General features: G+C 44.4%; 1 protein-coding gene across 1 annotated transcript in view; it reads right to left on the bottom strand.

Moving 5' to 3' along the window:
• Positions 1–7450: 7450 nt before the first annotated feature.
• MTF2 (metal response element binding transcription factor 2) overlaps positions 7451–18921 on the bottom strand; it is an 86611-nt gene continuing 75140 nt past the window's right edge. Inside the window, exons 12-15 of the mRNA XM_038744989.1 lie at positions 17468–17576; positions 17025–17083; positions 16801–16905; positions 7451–9092 (exon numbers count right to left, since the gene is read on the bottom strand). Coding sequence (XP_038600917.1) covers positions 8735–9092; positions 16801–16905; positions 17025–17083; positions 17468–17576 — 631 coding nt within the window. The 3' untranslated portion in view covers positions 7451–8734. The remainder of the gene's footprint in view (positions 9093–16800; positions 16906–17024; positions 17084–17467; positions 17577–18921) is intronic.

The raw sequence follows: 18921 nt of genomic DNA, 5'->3' as shown, positions 1-18921 counted from the left end.
GAGCCCGCCATGGGACAACCTGATCACCTTGTAACCTCCCCAGCGGTTAGAACAGTGCTTTCTACATAGTAAGCGCTTAATAAATGCCGTCATTATTATTATTATCATGCTGCTTCTTTCCCAGGAAAGAGCTCGATCCTGGGAGTCGGAGGTCTTAATATTATTATTATTATTATTATTATTATTATTATTATTATTATTACAGTGCCTGGCACATAGTAATTTAATTCTATTTGTTCTGACAACTTAACACCTGTCTACATGTTTTGTTTTGTTGTCTGTCTCCCCCTTCTAGCCTGTGAGCCCGTTGTTGGGTAGGGACCGTCTCTATATGTTGCCAACTTGTACTTCCCAAGTGCTTAGTACAGTGCTCTGCACACAGTAAGCGCTCAATAAATACGATTGAATGAATGACTTAAATACCACAATTATTATTTTTCTACCAATTTTATTATTTACAGGGTTTCTGCCCCACCGTGACATTTCTTTATAGGCACATACTTTCCTTCTGTCCCTCCTGTGAGTATCTGTTAAGCTCTTACTTTGCCAGGCACTGTACTAAGCTCAGGGTAGACATGAGATTCATTCAATCATCATCATCAATCGTATTTATTGAGCGCTTACTGTGTGCAGAGCACTGTGCTAAGCGCTTGGGAAGTCCATGTTGGCAACATATAGAGACGGTCCCTACCCAACAGTGGGCGCACAGTCTAAAAGGGGGAGACAGAGAACAAAACCAAACATACTAACAAAATAAAATAAATAGAATAGATATGTACAAGCAGAATATATAGAGTAATAAATATGTACAAACATATATACATATATACAGGTGCTGTGGGGAAGGGAAGGAGGTAAGATGGGGGGATGGAGAGGGGGGCGAGGGGGAGAGGAAGGAAGGGGCTCAGTCTGGGAAGGCCTCCTGGAGGAGGTGAGCTCTCAGCAGGGCCTCTGCACACAGTAAGCGCTCAATAAATACGATTGAATGAATGAATGAATACTTTTTTTTTTTCCATAATGCTCTTCTTTCTGAATTTGAAGCTATATGCTGTTGGCCAGATGAGAAAGGCGGTGCCTGGGGAACTATAGTAGGCCCCCGGGGAGGGGGGGAATCAGAAGTCCAACTGTTAAAACATTTAAATAAATCGTAAAGGGAAGAGCATTTCTAAGTATACGTCTCTGCACAGATGCCAAAAGTGCAGGAAGCAACGAGCAGCAACAGTGCTTTGCACATAGTAAGCGCTTAACAAATACCCCCCAAAAAAAAAAAATAAAGCCAACACTGCCTCAATCTCCTATCTTCTTTGCCAGCTCCCTTCCTGCATCCCCCGGGGGGGAAGGTCACATGGTTCTCCCACTTCTGCTTTTTTTTAATGGTATTTTTAATAATAATAATAATAATAATAATAATGGCATTTGCTAAGCGCTTACTATGTGCAAAGCACTATTCTAAGCACTGGGGGGGGATACAAGGTGATCAAGTTGTCCATGTGGGGCTCACAGTCTTAATCCCCATTTTACAGATGGGGTAACTGAGGCTCAGAGAAGTTAACTGAGCCCACTGTTGGGTAGGGACTGTCTCTATATGTTGCCAACTTGGACTTCCCAAGCGCTTAGTACAGTGCTCTGCACACAGTAAGCGCTCACTAAATACGACTGATTGATTGATTAAGTGACTTGCCCAAGGTCACACAGCAGACATGTGGCAGAGGCAGAATTCGAACCCATGACCTCTGACTCCAAAGCCCAGGCTCTTTCCACTGAGCCACACTGCTTCTCCATAATACCATTTTAATAGTTTTTAATAGTTGTAATTCTTAATAGTACTGGCACACAGTGCCAGGGTAGACACCTGTTAATAAGGTTTGGACACAGTCTCTGTCCCACATGGGGCTCAGGCTTAATCCCCATTTTACAGATGAGCTAACCGAGGCACAGAGAATTTCATTCATTCAATCGTATTTACTGAGCGCTTACTGTGTGCAGAGCACTGTACTAAGCGCTTGGGAAGTCCAAGTTGGCAACATAGAGAGACGGTCCCTACCCAACAGCGGGCTCACAGTCTGAAAGGGGGAGACAGAGAACAAAACCAAACGTACTAACAAAATACAATAAATAGAATAAATATGTACAAATAAAATAGAGTAATAAATCTGTACAAACATATATACCGGTGCTGTGGGGAGGGGAAAGAGGTAAGGTAAGGGGGGATGGGGAGGGGGAGGAGGGAAGTGACTTGCCCAAGATCACAAGGCAGACAAGTGGCAGAGTCGGGATTAGAACCCAGGTCCTTCCGACTCCCAAGCCCGGATTCCATCCATTACTTGTACATATTTACTCTTCTATTTATTTTGTTAATATGTTTGGTTTTGTTCTCTGTCTCCCCCTTCTAGACTGTGAGCCCGCTGTTGGGTAGGGACCGTCTCTATATGTTGCCAACTTGGACTTCCCAAGCGCTTAGTCCAGGGCTCTGCACACAGTAAGCGCTCAATAAATACGATTGAATGAATATGTTGCCAACTTGTACTTCCCAAGAGCTTAGTACAGTGCTCTGCACACAGTAAGCGCTCAATAAATACGACCGAATAAATGAATGAATGAGGCCATGCTGCTCCTTTTGGGGAAGCCCCAAAATACCACCACCCCTATACCACAACTTCTTTTCTCATTGCCAATAAAAGACCAAAACTTAAAAACCAGACAGCATGCTGGTTTCGGCCACCTTTTTTTTAAAAAATAAAATCTGTTTTACAACTACCATAGTCTACTTACTGCCTTTGATGCATAGTATGGAGTTCAGGAAACAAAACGGAATCTTTTTGCATTTTATGGCTTGCCTCCCCACTTCACAGTCTTACTGTACATTAAATTACTGCAAAATGAAAATACTCACTAAATTTTTATGTGTCAGTTTTCATCCCCACCGTTGGGTAGGGACTGTCTCTATATGTTGCCAACTTGTCCTTCCCAAGCGCTTAGTCCAGTGCTCTGCACACAGTAAGCGCTCAATAAATACGATTGATTGATTGATCTTAAATAGTGTAGAATAACTAATGCCTTAAACCACCATAAAGGAAATCATGGGTGTGAATTTATGGATGATTTGGTTTGAAAATTTCCACAATATTAAAACAAGTTCAGCACTGGTTGGCTGGTGATTTCATCTTGCTTCCCACATCGTAGACTCAGAAATCTAGCTTTTTCAATCAATCAATCGTATTTATTGAGCGCTTAATGTATGCAGAGCACTGTACTAAGCACTTGGGAAGTACAAGTCGGCAACACATAGAGACAGTCCCTACCCAACAGTGGGCTCACAGTCTAGAAGGGGGAGACAGAGAACAAAACCAAGCATACTAACAAAATAAAATAAATAGAATAGATATGGACAAGATAAATAGAGTAAAAAAAAAATATGTACAAACATATATACATATATACAGGTGCTGTGGGGAAGGGAAGGAGGTAAGATGGGGGGATGGAGAGGGAGACGAGGGGGAGAGGAAGGAAGGGGCTCAGTCTGGGAAGGCCTCCAGGAGGAGGATTTATTTTCATCATAAATCATATTTATTGAGCGCTTACTGTGTGCAGAGCACTGTACTAAGCGCTTACTTAGTTTTCAGACCACTAACTACGTAGCATGGCTCAGTGGAAAGAGCCCGGGCTTGGGTTCAAATCCCAGCTCTGCCAATTGTCCGCTGTGTGACTTCGGGCAAGTCACTTCACTGGGCCTCAGTTCCCTCATCTGTAAAATGGGGATGAAGACTGTGAGCCCCCCGGGACAACCTGATCACCTTGTAACCTCCCCAGCACTTGGAACAGTGCTTTGCACACAGTAAGCGCTTAATAAATGCCATCATTACACGTAGATAGAGCTGATCTGTAATTTTTTACTCAACCTAATACACAGACCTGACACTCATCTGACTTCATACGGCAAGATTTAATACCTGAGCACTATGCAAAATTATAAGGAGCAAACATTTTTATCCTTTTTTTTTTTGCCTAGTCAAAACTTTCATTTAATTTTTGACCAGAACCCGCATGCAGCAAAACAAATCTCAAACACATATGAGGCTATCTGCTCTATAGAGAAAAAGGAAAGGATTTTAGAACCACAGAGCATCTCATAGTCTACCGAATCAATCGTATTTATTGAGCGCTTACTGTGTGCAGAGCACTGTACTAAGCGCTTGGGAGGTACAAGTTGGCAACATATAGAGACGGTCCCTACCCAACAGTGGGCTCACAGTCTAGATATCATCATCATCATCATCATCGATCGTATTTATTGAGCGCTTACTGTGTGCAGAGCACTGTACTAAGCGCTTGGGAAGTACAAGTTGGCAACATATAGAGACGGTCCCTACCCAGATATCTGCATGATATCTGCCTGACTGACAGTGTTTGGGGTTTTTAATGATATTTGTTAAGCTCTTACTCTGTGCCAGGCACTGTATTAGGCGCTGGGATGGCTACAAGCTAATCGGGTTGGACACAGTCCCTGTCCCACATGGGGCTTACAGTCTTAGTCCCCATTTTACAGAGAAACAGCGTGGCCCAGTGGAAAGAGCCTGGGCTTTGGAGTCAGAGGTCATGGGTTCAAATCCCAGCTCCGCCGCTTGTCAGCTGGGTGACTTTGGGCGAGCCACTTGACTTCTCTGGGCCTCAGTTCCCTCATCTGGAAAACGGGGATGACGACTGTGAGCCCCACGTGGGACAACCTGATCACCTTGTATCTCCCCCAGCGCTTAGAACAGCGCTTGGCACATAGTAAGCGCTTAACAAATACCATCATCATCACCTTGTATCTACCCCAGCGCTTAGAACAGCGCTTGGCACATAGTAAGCGCTTAACAAATACCATCATCATCACCTTGTATCTCCCCCAGCGCTTAGAACAGCGCTTGGCACAGAGTAAGCGCTTAACAAATACCAACATTATTATTTTACAGATGCGGTCACCATGGCCCAGGGAAGTGAAGTGCCATGGTCCTACAGCAGACAAGTGACAGAGACCAGAGAAGTGAAGTGACTTGCCCATGGTCACACAGCAGACAAGTGACGGAGACCGTAAGCTCTCTTGTGGGCAAGGAATGCGTCTGTTTAATGTTGTATTGGACTCTCCCAAGCACTTAGAACAGTGCTCTGCATGCAGTAAGCGCTCAATAAATAGGACTGAATGCACGCAGGTCTTTTCACCAGGTTAGGGAGGGAAGGAGGGGGAGTGTCCCCTCGGGACAGTAGGATTGAGGGGAACGGTTGTCAATTAAGCCTTTTAGACTGTCATTTTGTTAATATGTTTTTTTTTGGTGTCTGTCTCCCCCTTCTAGACTGTGAGCCCACTGTTGGGTAGGGACTGTCTCTATATGTTGCCAATTTGTACTTCCCAAGCGCTCAGTACAGTGCTCTGCACACAGTAAGCGCTCAATAAATACGACTGATGATGACGATGATGATTAAGCCAACACCAAGCCAATTACAGGTCTACAGTAGAGCGCAGCCTCCCAGCCAAAAGACCTCCCAAGGTAAGACTTTAAAGAAACAATCCCAGCTGAAGCACCTCAATTTAGCCAAACACCTCCACTGTACATTTCCCATCTGTGACACAGGCCACAGGCTGAAAATAGTTTCTTGTCCACAAATGTGACTTTAGGGTCTTAGGGAGCCGGTGAGGAAGTGGGTGGGCTATAAGCATCAACGCACATTTTGTTCTGTCCCAAGCAGAAGTAACCTCTGGCATCTACAAAACACACCTATTTTACTCGATTGCTCATATTCTGGTCTGATTGATTTTCCCAGACTCTCATGATCAGAAATATTGACCATTAAGCAGTGCAAAAAAAAAAAAAAAATTACATTCCCTCATCCACCGCTATTCAATTCTGTACCACAGCGGGTTAAATCTTCCAATATGCTGTCTTCCCTTTCCCTATTCCAAAGAGAATATTTTTTTACGGGCCCTGCTTCTTTCTGGTGGCTGCATCATCATCAATCAATCGTATTTATTGAGTGCTTACTGTGTGCAGAGCACTGTACTAAGCGCTTGTATCCACTTCACAAACAATAGGACAAAAAGAAAAGGGATTCATTCATTCAATCGTATTTCTTGAGCGCTTTACTGGGTGCAGAGCACCGTACTAAGCGCTTGTATCCACTTCACAAACAATAGGACAAAAAGAAAAGGGATTCATTCATTCAATCGTATTTCTTGAGCGCTTTACTGGGTGCAGAGCACCGTACTAAGCGCTTGGAAAGTAAAATTCATAGATAAAAAGCTAAAAAGCTCAATCGGTTTTTGCACGGGGAGGGGGAGAAAAATACTCATTGGGATTTTCACTGTCAGATCTGCAGCATGGTTAACTGCTGTTTTCAATTTATAATTTCAGTAGGTGCTTAAAGCTTTAAAACAGGACACGAAAAAATAAGTTCTTTGGGGAACGGGAACAATCAGCGGTTACTCCAGCTAATATTAGCTGTGGAGTCGGAAAATCTCTACCTCCACGGCTAAAGGGCTGGACCGGTGTGTATTTTCGAACAAATTCAAAAGCAAAACCCGTAATCTCTTTAAAAAATACACACATTTAATGATGGTCTGTTTTCATTCTAAGTAAAAGCACTTCCAAAAATACAAACTGAACATCAGAGCCGTGTGAACCACCGTGATAAGACGAAGCAAAGACATTCACAATAACTAAGTCTAAAGACGGTTTAGTTTGATAAGTTTTCTTCCAAGCGCGTCAAGGAAATAATGCTGGTGTTCAGTTAGAATTAAAGGACTCGGGGGGCAGTGAGATCGTGTGAATCCAGGTGGGAGTGGTGGTGTTACATGGGATTTTACATTTTCCATTACCCCTCGACACAGACAGACATTCAAAAAGCAACACGAAGTTTGTGTGTTCTCAAAATATCGCAGCTGCGGGAAAGGCAACTTGAAATTACCAGCTGGGGGGAGAAAAAAAATCAAGTTCTGATGGAGGTAAACAGAAGTGACCGTTTAATTTGCACTTTTGTAAAGCTCATTTAGACCTGGCCACCCAGGCCCCAAGTGCAGGAAAACAAGAGTTCTTTCTGCTTCTTTTGGCTAGAATGTGACAGGAAAAAGTCATCTTTTGAAGATGTTCAAAGAAACAAAGCAACTTTCTTCATAAACAGTCAAATAATCAATTAATGGAATAAATAAGTACTAACCCGGCAGCACACGTTAACAGCTCTGCAATCACTACACTTTACAGATTTTTTCCCCATTTTGGTGGCCAATTCCCAATTTGTAAATTAAGCAATATCAGATAGTCTTCAGAATCAAATGAACAGCCACCAAAATCAGAATATTCTTCTGTTTACTCTTTGGCTAAAAAAGAAACCAAACCAAAAAAATATATATATATAAGGAAGAAAGAAAAGAAAAAAAAAACAGAAGACAAAGAAAATACATCTAACACTGGTGATAAAAAAAGAAACTGTCTTTTTTTACATGTCAAATAAAGTTATCAATTTCAACTTGGTACATTTTATAAAAACAAGAGGTAATGTTGTAATTAAAAAAAAAAAACCCAACAGTAGTTACCTCAGTGGGCACCCTACTGCTCATTAACCCTGTGCAATAAAATACTTTCTGTTCATACTACATTTATCCAACACGACTAACAGTTACTACTGACATCGTAGGAATCTTTGATAGGACTCCTATAGACTGACTGTTAAAACTGGGAGACATTTACAATCATAATGTGCCACACACACACACACACACACACACAAAAAAAGGTTCAAATGTTACTTCTGGTAGAATGTCCGTAATTTTGTCATTTTCTTATTTTTTTTTCCCCTAAGGTTCTGGTTCCAGAATCGAAAAGCATCACGAACAGCCCATCAGCGCCGTCGTTCGCACCCTTGCGCTGAACTCGTTTGACACATTTCTCTTCATACATAGCAAGCAACAGCACCCAATAAAGCCTGAGAAGAAATGCTGCTGTGTAAATACTGCAACTATTCCTGAAAAAAGAATTATGGGATATATATATATATATATATATACTCCAAAGCTGCCCGTTCCCATAATCGAAATTGCATAGGTCACAATCACACGCATATACAGACGCACAAGGAGTGTGTGTATCTCTATATGCACATGCAAGAATATATTAAGACGACAATGAAGTCTAGTCACAGAGCAATTTACAGGCTCAATATATTTTTTTTTTTTTTTACACTTTGCTTGAAAGGAATTTCAAATTTTACAGTCTTCAGTAGGAATTATATACACTGCACTGTGTGAAACCTCAAAGGTACTGAAATAGAAATTCATTCCCGCCAACGTTTGGGTTACAAAACAGACACTGCTTCTCCAACGGCTTGTGCTACCTACGCGATCGGTTTGCTCCGACGACCACTAATCACCCACGGACTCGAGGAAATACCTAGAAAGATTTTTCTACCACCATGCACGGAATCGAAGGATCAGTTCTTAAAAAGCTCCTAACCCTAGACACCATCTACGGTCCGTCAGCTTACGGAATTAAGTCTCTGCTCTGATTTTAAAAGACAGCTTTTCTGACGATATCCACAACGTTCCCCAGGTATGTGTTTAAGGCTAAAATGGTTTCTGTGTGTTTTTTTTTTTGTTTTTTCCTTTTATTTTTAAGAAAGACCGTCAAAAGCAAGACTCCTTCGGGGCTCTGCGGTGTACCTACGGGAGATGAGAGTGCAGTGAACGCGGCGTTCAGTCCGCCAGTCAGGACGCAGTCGCTCCTTCCCACTCCACCAGATACTGCACCTTTCCGTCAAGGGTCACTCGGCGGGCCAGGACACGGTACTTCTCGCCACAGGCGATTCTTCCCGCGGCGCCGAAGTAACTCGTGATGGAGTTCTTCAGGTGGTTCAGCTGCAGCTCCTGATCGGCTAAATTATTCAGGATCTCCGTGTTGAGTTCATCGAACTGGTAATCTTCCTTGCCTTCGTCCTCTGGGACGATTTCCGAGTTCTGCGCCTGGAGGGCTTTGCGGGGGAGGCGGCCTCGTCTCCTCCGCAGGTGTGGGATGGCGGCCGGCCACGGTCTCCCCGTCCGAGTTCTTTTCCTGGAGTCGGATAGGCTGCGCAACGCAAAAGGCCAACGGGGGCTCGGTAAATGCTCAAGACCGCGGGCTGCCTCCCTGAATTCTGCTACTGATAATAATCAATCAATCGATCGTATTTATTGAGCGCTTACTGTGTGCAGAGCACCGTACTAGGCGCTTGGGAAGTCCAAGTTGGCAACACATAGAGACAGTCCCTACCCAACAGGGGGCTCACAGTCTAAAAGGGGGAGACAGAGAACAGAACCAAACATACCGACAAAATCAAATAAATAGGATAGAAATGTACAAGCAAAATAAGTAAATAAATAAATACAGTAGTAAATCTGTACAACCATATCTACATATATACAGGTGCTGTGGGGAAGGGAAGGAGGTAAGATGGGGGGGATGGAGAGGGGGACGAGGGGGAGAGGAAGGAAGGGGCTCAGTCTGGGAAGGCCTCCTGGAGGAGGTGAGCTCTCAGCAGGGCCTTGAAGGGAGGAAGAGAGTTGGCTTGGCGGAGGGGCAGAGGGAGGGCATTCCAGGCCCGGGGGATGACGTGGGCCGGGGGTCGATGTAACTTCTCTGAGCCTCAATTACCTCATCTGTAAAATGGGGATGTAGACTGTGAGCCCCACGTGGGGCAACCTGATCACTTTGTATCCCCCCAAGCGCTTAGAACAGTGCTTTGCACATAGTAAGCGCTTAACAAATGCCAACGTTATTATTTTATTACAACAACAACAAAGCACTTAGTGCAGTGCTCTGCACACGGTAAGCGCTTAATACATACGGCTGAATGAATGAGTGAATGAATAATAGCAACAGTGACATTTTTTAAAGCGCTTACTATGTGCCAAGCACTGGGGGTATCTATGAGGGAATCGGTTTGGACACAATCCCTGGACCACGTGGGGCTCGCAGTCTAGGCAGGAAGGGGTAGGACTTAATCTCCACTTTTGCAGATGTGGAAACTGAGGCCCAGAGAAGTGAAGTGACTTGCCCAAGGTCACACAGCTGATAAGTGGCTGAGCTGGGTTTAGAACCCAGGACCTCCGACTCCCAGGATCGAGCTCCTTCCTGGGAAAGTAGCAGCATGGTAATAATAATAATGACGGCATTTATCAAGCGCTTACTATGTGCAAAGCACTGTTCTAAGCGCTGGGGAGGTTACAAGGTGATCAGGTTGGCCCACGGGGGGGCTCACAGTCTTAATCCCCATTTTACAGATGAGGTAACTGAGGCCCAGAGAAGTGAAGTGACTTGCCCAAAGTCACACAGCTGACAACTGGTGGAGATTTGAACCCCTGACCTCAGACTTCAAAGCCCGGACTCTTTCCACTGAGCCACATATAGTGATGAGAGCCTGGTCCTGGGAGTCAGAAGGTCATGGGTTCTAATTCTGACTCTGCCACCTGTCTGTTGGGGGGCTTTGGGCAAGTCACTTTACTTCTCTGTGCCTCAGTTCTCTCATCTGCAAAATGGGGAATGAGACTGTGAGCCCCACGTGGGACAAGGACTGTGTCCAACCCAATTTGCTTGTATCCACCCCAGCGCTTAGTACAGTGACTGGCACACGGTAAGTGCTTAATAAATACCACGATTATTATTATTATTATTTCCACTGGGCCACGCTTCTTGTCTATTGTGTTATTTTCTTACCTTATTCTTTTGGTCTTCCTATTTTGGGACAAAAACGAACATTTCTCTCTAACATCTCCACTCCCCCACCCCACCCAAAACCAGTAGGCTGAATAATAATAATAATAATAATGATGGCATTTATTAAGTGCTTACTATGTGTAAAGCACTGTTTTAAAGTGCTGCGAAGGTTACAAGGTGATCAGGTTGTCCCACGGGGCGGTCACAGTCTTAATCCCCATTTTCCAGATGAGGGGACTGAGGCACAGAGAAATTAAGTGACTTGCCCAAAGTCACACAGCTGACAATTGGCAGAGCCGGGATTTGAACCCATGACCTCTGACTCCAAAGCCTGGGCTCTTTCCACTGAGACACACTGCTTCTCTTTAATAGACTGTCTAGACTGTGAGCCCATTGTTGGGTAGGGACTGTCTCTATATGTTGCCAACTTGTACTTCCCAAGCGCTTAGTCCAGTGCTCTGCACACAGTAAGCGCTCAATAAATACGATTGACTGATTGATTGATTGATTAATAAGTGTGGTATTTGTTACATGTTAACTATGGACCCGGCACTGTACTAAGTCCCAGGGTAGATACAAGATAATCGGGTTGGACCGGGTTAGTACAGTGCTAAGCGCTTAGTACAGTGCTCTGCACACAGTAAGCGCTCAATAAATACGATTGATGATGATGACCAGTCCCTGTCTCATGTAGGGCTCAAAGACTTAGCCCCCCTTTTTACAGACGAGGAAATTGAGGCCCAGAGAAGTGACTTGCCCAAGGTCACACAGCAGACAAGTGGCAGAGCTGGGATTAGAACCCAGGTCCTCTGTCTCCCATTCATTCATTCAATCGTATTTATTGAGCGCTTACTGTGTGCAGAGCACTGTACTAAGCGCTTAAGCCCAGGCGTGGCTCACTGGAAAGAGCACGAGCTTTGCAGTCAGAGGTCATGGGTTCAAATCCCTGCTCTGCCAATTGTCAGCTGTGTGGCTTTGGGCAAGTCACTTCACTTCTCTGTGCCTGTTACCTCATTTGTAAAGTGGGGATTAAGACTGTGAGCCCCCGTGGGACAACCTGATCGCCTTGTAACCTCCCCAGCGCTTAGAACAGTGCTTTGCACATAGTAAGCGCTTAATAAATATCGTCATCATCATTATTATTATTATTATTATCACTAGGCCACGCTGCTTCTTGTAAATGCTGTCACTATCCTGCATCTTTTAGACTGTGAGCCCACCGTTGGGTAGGGACCGTCTCTATATGTTGCCAATTTGTACTTCCCAAGCGCTTAGTACAGTGCTCTGCACACAGTAAGCGCTCAATAAATACGACTGATTGATTGATTGAGCCATACCATCATTCTCTCTCTGTCGCTTACTTCTTAGGAAGATGGTTCCCCCGAGCAACCGCCGCCTGGTAAGCTGGAGACGGGAATACCTGGGGATTGTTAGGAAGCCAGGGGCCAAGGAAACCCGGCACGTTACCTGGCAGATGCCCTGGGGCCTAAAAATAGACCGGCAGTTGCTCCCCGGGCAAACGAGGTCTCATTTCAGCCGAGGAGACCGTGACGGCGACACCATCATCATCATCAATCGTATTTATTGAGCGCTTACTGTGTGCAGAGCACTGTACTAAGCGCTTGGGAAGTACAAACTGGCAACCTATAGAGACAGTCCCTACCCAACAGTGGGCTCACAGTCTTAAAGGGGGAGACAGAGAACAAAACCAAACATACTAACAAAATAAATAGAATAGATATGTACAAGTAAAATAGAGTAATAAGTATGTACAAACATATATACATATATACAGGTGCTGTGGGGAAGGGAAGGAGGTAAGATGGGGGGGATGGAGAGGGGGGCGAGGGGGAGAGGAAGGAAGGGGCTCAGGGTGGGAAGGCCTCCTGGAGGAGGTGAGCTCTCAGTAGGGCCTTGAAGGGAGGAAGAGAGCTAGAAAAAAGGGAGTCTACCCACTGGGCATGGTGGTTTTAGTCTTCACAATTCCTGACTCGGATGACTAATAAGTTTTTCCGGTTTTAAAGGGCCCTCTGTTCACATGCTGACGCAAACAAGGCTCGGATACACCGTGTCCATAATTTGGGCACATTTTTCCAATGACCCTGCTTCTGACGCACCTCTCAAGGAGGTTGTGGGTTCAAATCCCAGCTCTGCCAATTGTCAGTTGTGTGACTTTGGGCAAGTCACTTCACTTCTCTGTGCCCCAGTTACCTCATCTGTAAAATGGGGATTAAGACTGTGAGCCCCCCGTGGGACAACCTGATCACCTTGTGAACTCCCCAGTGCTTAGAACAGTGCTTTGCACATAGTAAGCGCTTAATAAACGCCATTATTATTTTACTTTATTATTACTGAAATTGCTATTGAGGCTCTTTTTTTTTTAATGGTGTTTGTTAAGCGCTTAGTCTGTGTCGGCACTGTACTAACCGCTGGGGTAGACAAAGGTTAATCAGTGTGGACTCAGTTCATGTCCCATCTGGGGCTCACAGTCAATCTCCATTAAGGGGAACTGACTCCCAAAAAAGTTAAGTTAGTAAGTCAGTCAATCGCATTAATTGAGTGCTTACCATGCGCAGAGTACTGTACTAAGCGCTTGGGAGAGTACAATGTAACAGACACATTGCCTACCCACCACGAGCTTACAATCTAGATGGGGAGACAGAAATTACTTTATTACAGATAAAGTATTTATCTGTATTTATATTTATTACAGATATTAATTGAGAAGCAGCGTGGCTCAGTGGAAAAGAGCACGGGCTTTGGAGTCAGAGGTCATGGGTTCAAATCCCAGCTCCCGCACTTGTCAGCTGTGAGACTTTGGGCAAGTCACTTCACTTCTCTGGGCCTCAGTTCCCTCATCTGTAAAATGGGGATGAAGACTGTGAGCCCCATGTGGGACAACCTCATGACCTTGTATCCCCCCAGAACTTAGAACAGTGCTTTGCACATAGTAAGTGATTAATAAATGCCATCATTATTATTATTATTATGATTATATTACAGACTGAGCCCCCTCCTTCCTCTCCCCCTCCCCAACCCCCCCCACCCTGCCTCCTTCCCCTCCCCACCGCACCTGTATATATGTTTGTACAGACCTATTACTCTATTTATTTTGCTTGTACATATTTACTATTCTATTTATTTTATTTTGTTAATATGTCTTGTTTTGTTGGCTGTCTCCCCCTTCTAGACTGTGAGCCCGTTGTTGGGTAGGGACCGCCTCTACATGTTGCCAACTTGTACTTCCCAAGCGCTTAGTACAGTGCTCTGCACACAGTAAGCGCTCAATAAATACGATTGAATGAATGAATATTAATATAAATGCATAAATTACAGACATGTACATAAGTGCTATGTGGCTGGGAGGTTTTTTTTTAATGGCATTTATACTATGTGCAAAGCACTGTTCTAAGCGCTGGGGAAGTTACAAGGCGATCAGGTTGTTCCTCAGGGGGCTCACAGTCTTAATCCCCATTTTCCAGATGAGGTAACTGAGGCCCAGAGAAGTTAGGTGACTTGCCCAAAGTCACACAGCTGACAACTGGCAGAGCCGGGATTTGAACCCATGACCTCTGACTCCAAAGCCCTGGCTCTTTCCACTGAGCCACACTGCTTCACCAGCAGCGTTGAATAAAGGGAGCAAGTCAGAGTGACACAGAAGGGAGCTGAAGGAAAGGGAAAGAGGGCTTAGTCAGGGAAGGCCTCTTGGAGGAGATGTGACTTCAGTAAGGCTCTGAACAGGAGGGGGAGAGGAAATGGGGATGAAAGGAGGAGGGAGGACGTTCCAGGCCGGGGGAGAATGTGGAAGAGAGGTGGGCAGCAATCAATCAATCAATCAATCGTATTTATTGAGCGCTTACTGTGTGCAGAGCACCGTATTAAGCGCTTGGGAAGTACAAGTCGGCAACACATCCCTAAGACAGACGAAACTGAGGTACAGTGAGACCGTTAGCATTACAGAAACAAAAGGGTGTGGGTTGAACTGTAGTATGCGAGTACGATTGATTGATTGATTGATTGACTGAAGCCCATTTCCACCTGGCCCGCCCTCCGCCTTCCTCTCTACATTCCTCCTCCGTGCCGTATCTCCTCGGCAGAGATGGAAGGAACGGAAGAAGTGAGTGGAGAGGGAAAGGGGATCGATGGTGAGGCAGTGGGTTGGAGCAAGCTCTTACAAATGACCAAGGAACTTAAAGGAATGGAGAAGCTGGGGGAAGCCTACAGCAGCTGGGGAATAATAATAATAATAATGGCATTTGTTAAGCGCTTACTATGTGCCAAGCACTGTTCTAAGCGTGGGGGGGGGAGATACAAGGTGATCAGGTTGTCCCACGTGGGGCTCACAGTCATCAACCCCATTTTACAGATGTGGTAACTGAGGCTCAGAGAAGTTAAGTGATTTGCCCAAGGTCACACAGCAGACGTGGTAAGCTGGAGTATTTTATTTTATTCTGTTAATATGGTTTGTTTTGTTCTGTGTCTCCCCCTTCTAGACTGTGAGCCCACTGTTGCCCCCTCCTTCTTTTCCCCCTCCCCATCCCCCCCACTTTACCTCCTTCCCCTCCCCACAGCACCTGTATATATGTATATGTGTTTGTATGTATTTATTACTGTATTTTATTTGTACATATTTATTCTATTTATTTTGCTAATATGTTTTGTTTTGTTGTCTGTCTCCCCCTTCTAGACTGTGAGCCCACTGTTGGGTAGGGACCGTCTCTATATGTTGCCAACTTGGACTTCCCAAGCGCTTAGTATAGTGCTCTGCACACAGTAAGCGCTCAATAAATATGATTGAATGAATGAATGAATGGGTAGTGAGGTGAGGTAAGAGGGGGGAAGGTGATTGAGTCCAGTGAAGCCAAAGGTAAGGAGTTTCTGTTTTATGCAGAGGTTGATGGGCAACCACTGGAGGTTCCTGAGGAGTGAGAAAACACGTCCTGTATGTTTTTGTAGAAAAATGATCCGGGCAGCAGAGTGAGGTATGGACTGGAGTGGGGAGAGACAAGAGGCAGGGAGGTCAGCAAGGAGGCCGATGCAGTTATCAAAGCGGGGTGGGATAAGTGCATGGACTGACGTGGTAGCAGTTTGGATGGAGAGGAAAGCGAGGACTTTAGCGACTTGCCCATGGTCGCACAGCAGACGAGTGGCCAAGCCATGATTAGAAACCAGGTCCTTCTGACTCCGAGGCCCAGGCCGCATCCAGAAATGAGAACGCCATTCCAATCGGGGCGGCCTCCTCCGGATCGGCTATGATCGAACGGAAGCATCTGTTTGCTCGAACAGATGGCAACTTTAGGATCTGGACAGCTTTGATGGAGTGGAAGCATCTGTTCTACGGCACAGGCTAGAATGTTACACCCGGGCAGCTTTGGTCGGGCAGAAGGGTCCGTTCTATCGGACAGACAATGACTTTAATCTGCGGTCAGGAGACGGACTCAGACCATTAGCCTTTCCCCTGCCCAAAAACAACCGAGTTCCCTCATCTGTAAAATAGGGGTTAAGACTGTGAGCCCCATGTAGGGAGAGGGACTCTCTCCAACTTGATCAGCATGTCTCAACCCCAGTGCTTAATACAGTACCTGGCAGATAGTAAGCGCTCAACAAATACCATTGCAAAAAAAGGCACCATAGAAACCACCTAAGAAAATCTCAGGTGGAATGATTTCAAACCAACCATGGGGCCTATGAGATTTATCCGCATATATTCATATATGCTTGGCTTAGTGGCCAGAGCCCGGGCTTTGGAGTCAGAGGTCATGGGTTCGAATCCCAGCTCTGCCAACTGTCAGCTGTGTGATTTTGGGCAAGTCACTTAACTTCTCTGCACCTCAGTTCCGTCATCTGTAAAACGGGGATTAAGACCGTGAGCCCCATGTGGGACAACCTGATTACCTTGTATCTACCCCAGCACTTAGAACAGTGCTTGGCACATGTTAAGCGCTTAAACACCATTATTATTATTATTATATATTTGGTTTGCTTGGTGAACGGAAAGAGCGTCCTTTTTATAAAGAAAAATAGTCAAATCAGTCAAACTCTACGAATAAGCACGAACAACCCGAGAGTAAACAAAAGCTACCTATAATGCCTGGAAATGCTAGATGAGGTAGTTTCTTTTGTACTGGCAGCACCCGTGAGGTCCACATCTGAGGTATTGGATGAATGTGCAGTCCCATCAGTTCGTCTAAGACAAAGGAATTTGTGACAATTACTTCTACTAAGAAAACACGACTAGAAATTTGAAAGAGACTAGATTCCTCACCAAATTCCCATTAGGAAAAGAGAAAAGAGCATTCTATTTACCCTATAGAGCAAGGTAAATCTGAGGTGGGATTCTCTATCCCTGGAACTGATTCCTTATCCTGTGAAAGAAGAAAATTATTGAGGCACGGGCTCTAAAACTCCATTGTACAAATTTATGGCTTTCCGAACAAGACTTGTTATAGGTTCACACAATGGCAACGCTACACATTTGGAGCTCTAATAGTTATCTTTTTTGACTCTTTCATATAGAAGCTGTTAGTTTTTTCTTCCATATATGAAGACAGTATTGTTGGACAGCAGTAGGTGTACATCTCCATTTTTCATATGAATTGGCTTGAGTTCTTTTAAAATGTATACTATTTGAATTTTGGAATATGCTTCCAAGGATAAGGATTCCTTATCCTGTGAAAGAAGAAAATCATTGATGCAAGTGCTCTAAAACTCAACTTCTGGCTTTCAAAATTTCCACTCAAAACACTTACCAAAGAAGATGGTTCGGTGGTTTTGTGAATCATCTTTCTGGTATATGGGCCGGGTGGACGCCCAACAGATTTTTTCTTTCCTTTTTTTTCTATACCATTGCTTACTTCCCTGAAGGAAGAGATACATGTTTTTCATGACAAACTTCATTTAAGGCCGCTTAAAAAAACAAACAAAAAACTCCCCACAGTTACGGTCAGTGTAAATAGTCAAAATGAAATCCAGAAAATGAGTGCATGCCCACAATGCTAAATATGCTGAATAAACAAGCCAACCTCAGCACTATTCAGTCCTCGGTACTCATGGACATGTGTTTTGATGTATTTATACATTTTTGTGAATGCCGTTCAATCACTGGTATTTATTGAGCGCTTAGTATGTGCAGAGCACTGTACTAAGCGCTTGGGGGAGTGCGATGCAACAAAATTAGTGGGCACATTCCCCGCCCGTAACGAGCTCACTCTGTACAGTACTCTGCACACAGTACAGCGCTCGATAAATATTACTGACTGACCGATCTGTTTGTACATATTTATTACTCTATTTATCTTACTTGTACATATCTATTCTATTTATTTGATTTTGTTAGTATGTTTGGTTTTGTTCTCTGTCTCCCCTTTCTAGACTGTGAGCCCGCTGTTGGGTAGGGACTGTCTCTATGTGTTGCCGACTTGTACTTCCCAAGCGCTTAGTCCAGTGCTCTGCACACAGTAAGCGCTCAATAAATACAATTGACTGATTGATTGATCTTTCTCAGGTTTTCAGTCCTGATGTGTTTGTACTGCTTTCTGCTTTATATTCTTTCTTTGACTTTGTTTATCTACAAGTAATTTCTGACATCTGCCCCATGAGACTGTGGGCTCCGTATGGATGGGGTAAATGGGTTTGTTATTTTTGTATTTTCCCAAGGGCTTAGTACAGTGTCTAGCCCTCTCCCTTCATATCCAACAGACAATCACTCTTCCTACCTTTAAAGTCATTATAAAATCCTATCGCTTCCAAGAGGTCTTCCCTGACGAAGCCCTCCTTTCTCCTACTCTTTCTTCCTTCTCCTCACCCTTGTGAATTACTTGGGAATCCTTTCAGCATTTGATATTCATCCCACCTCCAGCCTCTTAACTAACACATATTCTTCTACCCTGAAATTTTCCCTATCTGTGATTTATTTCAAGATCTGCTTAGATGTGTATCCTTTCAGCATTTGATATTCACCCCACCCTCAGCCTCTTAATGTGCATGTTCTTCTACCCTGCAATTTCCCCTATCTGTGATTTATTTCAAGATCTGTGTCCCACTCTAGGGGGGACAAGCTCCTTGAGGGTAGGGATGGTGTCTATTGTATTGTACTCTCCAATTCTCTCCAGATTAATCACTCAATAAATTCCACTGACTGATTGAGGAGGCTCAATAGATATCACTGATGGACGACTGCCTGCTTCACTAGTTTGTACCCTAG

The sequence above is a fragment of the Tachyglossus aculeatus genome, chromosome 4, assembly GCF_015852505.1.
Source record: "Tachyglossus aculeatus isolate mTacAcu1 chromosome 4, mTacAcu1.pri, whole genome shotgun sequence".
Classification (NCBI taxonomy): Eukaryota; Metazoa; Chordata; class Mammalia; order Monotremata; family Tachyglossidae; genus Tachyglossus; species Tachyglossus aculeatus.
This window is presented reverse-complemented; position numbering and strand designations above follow the sequence as displayed.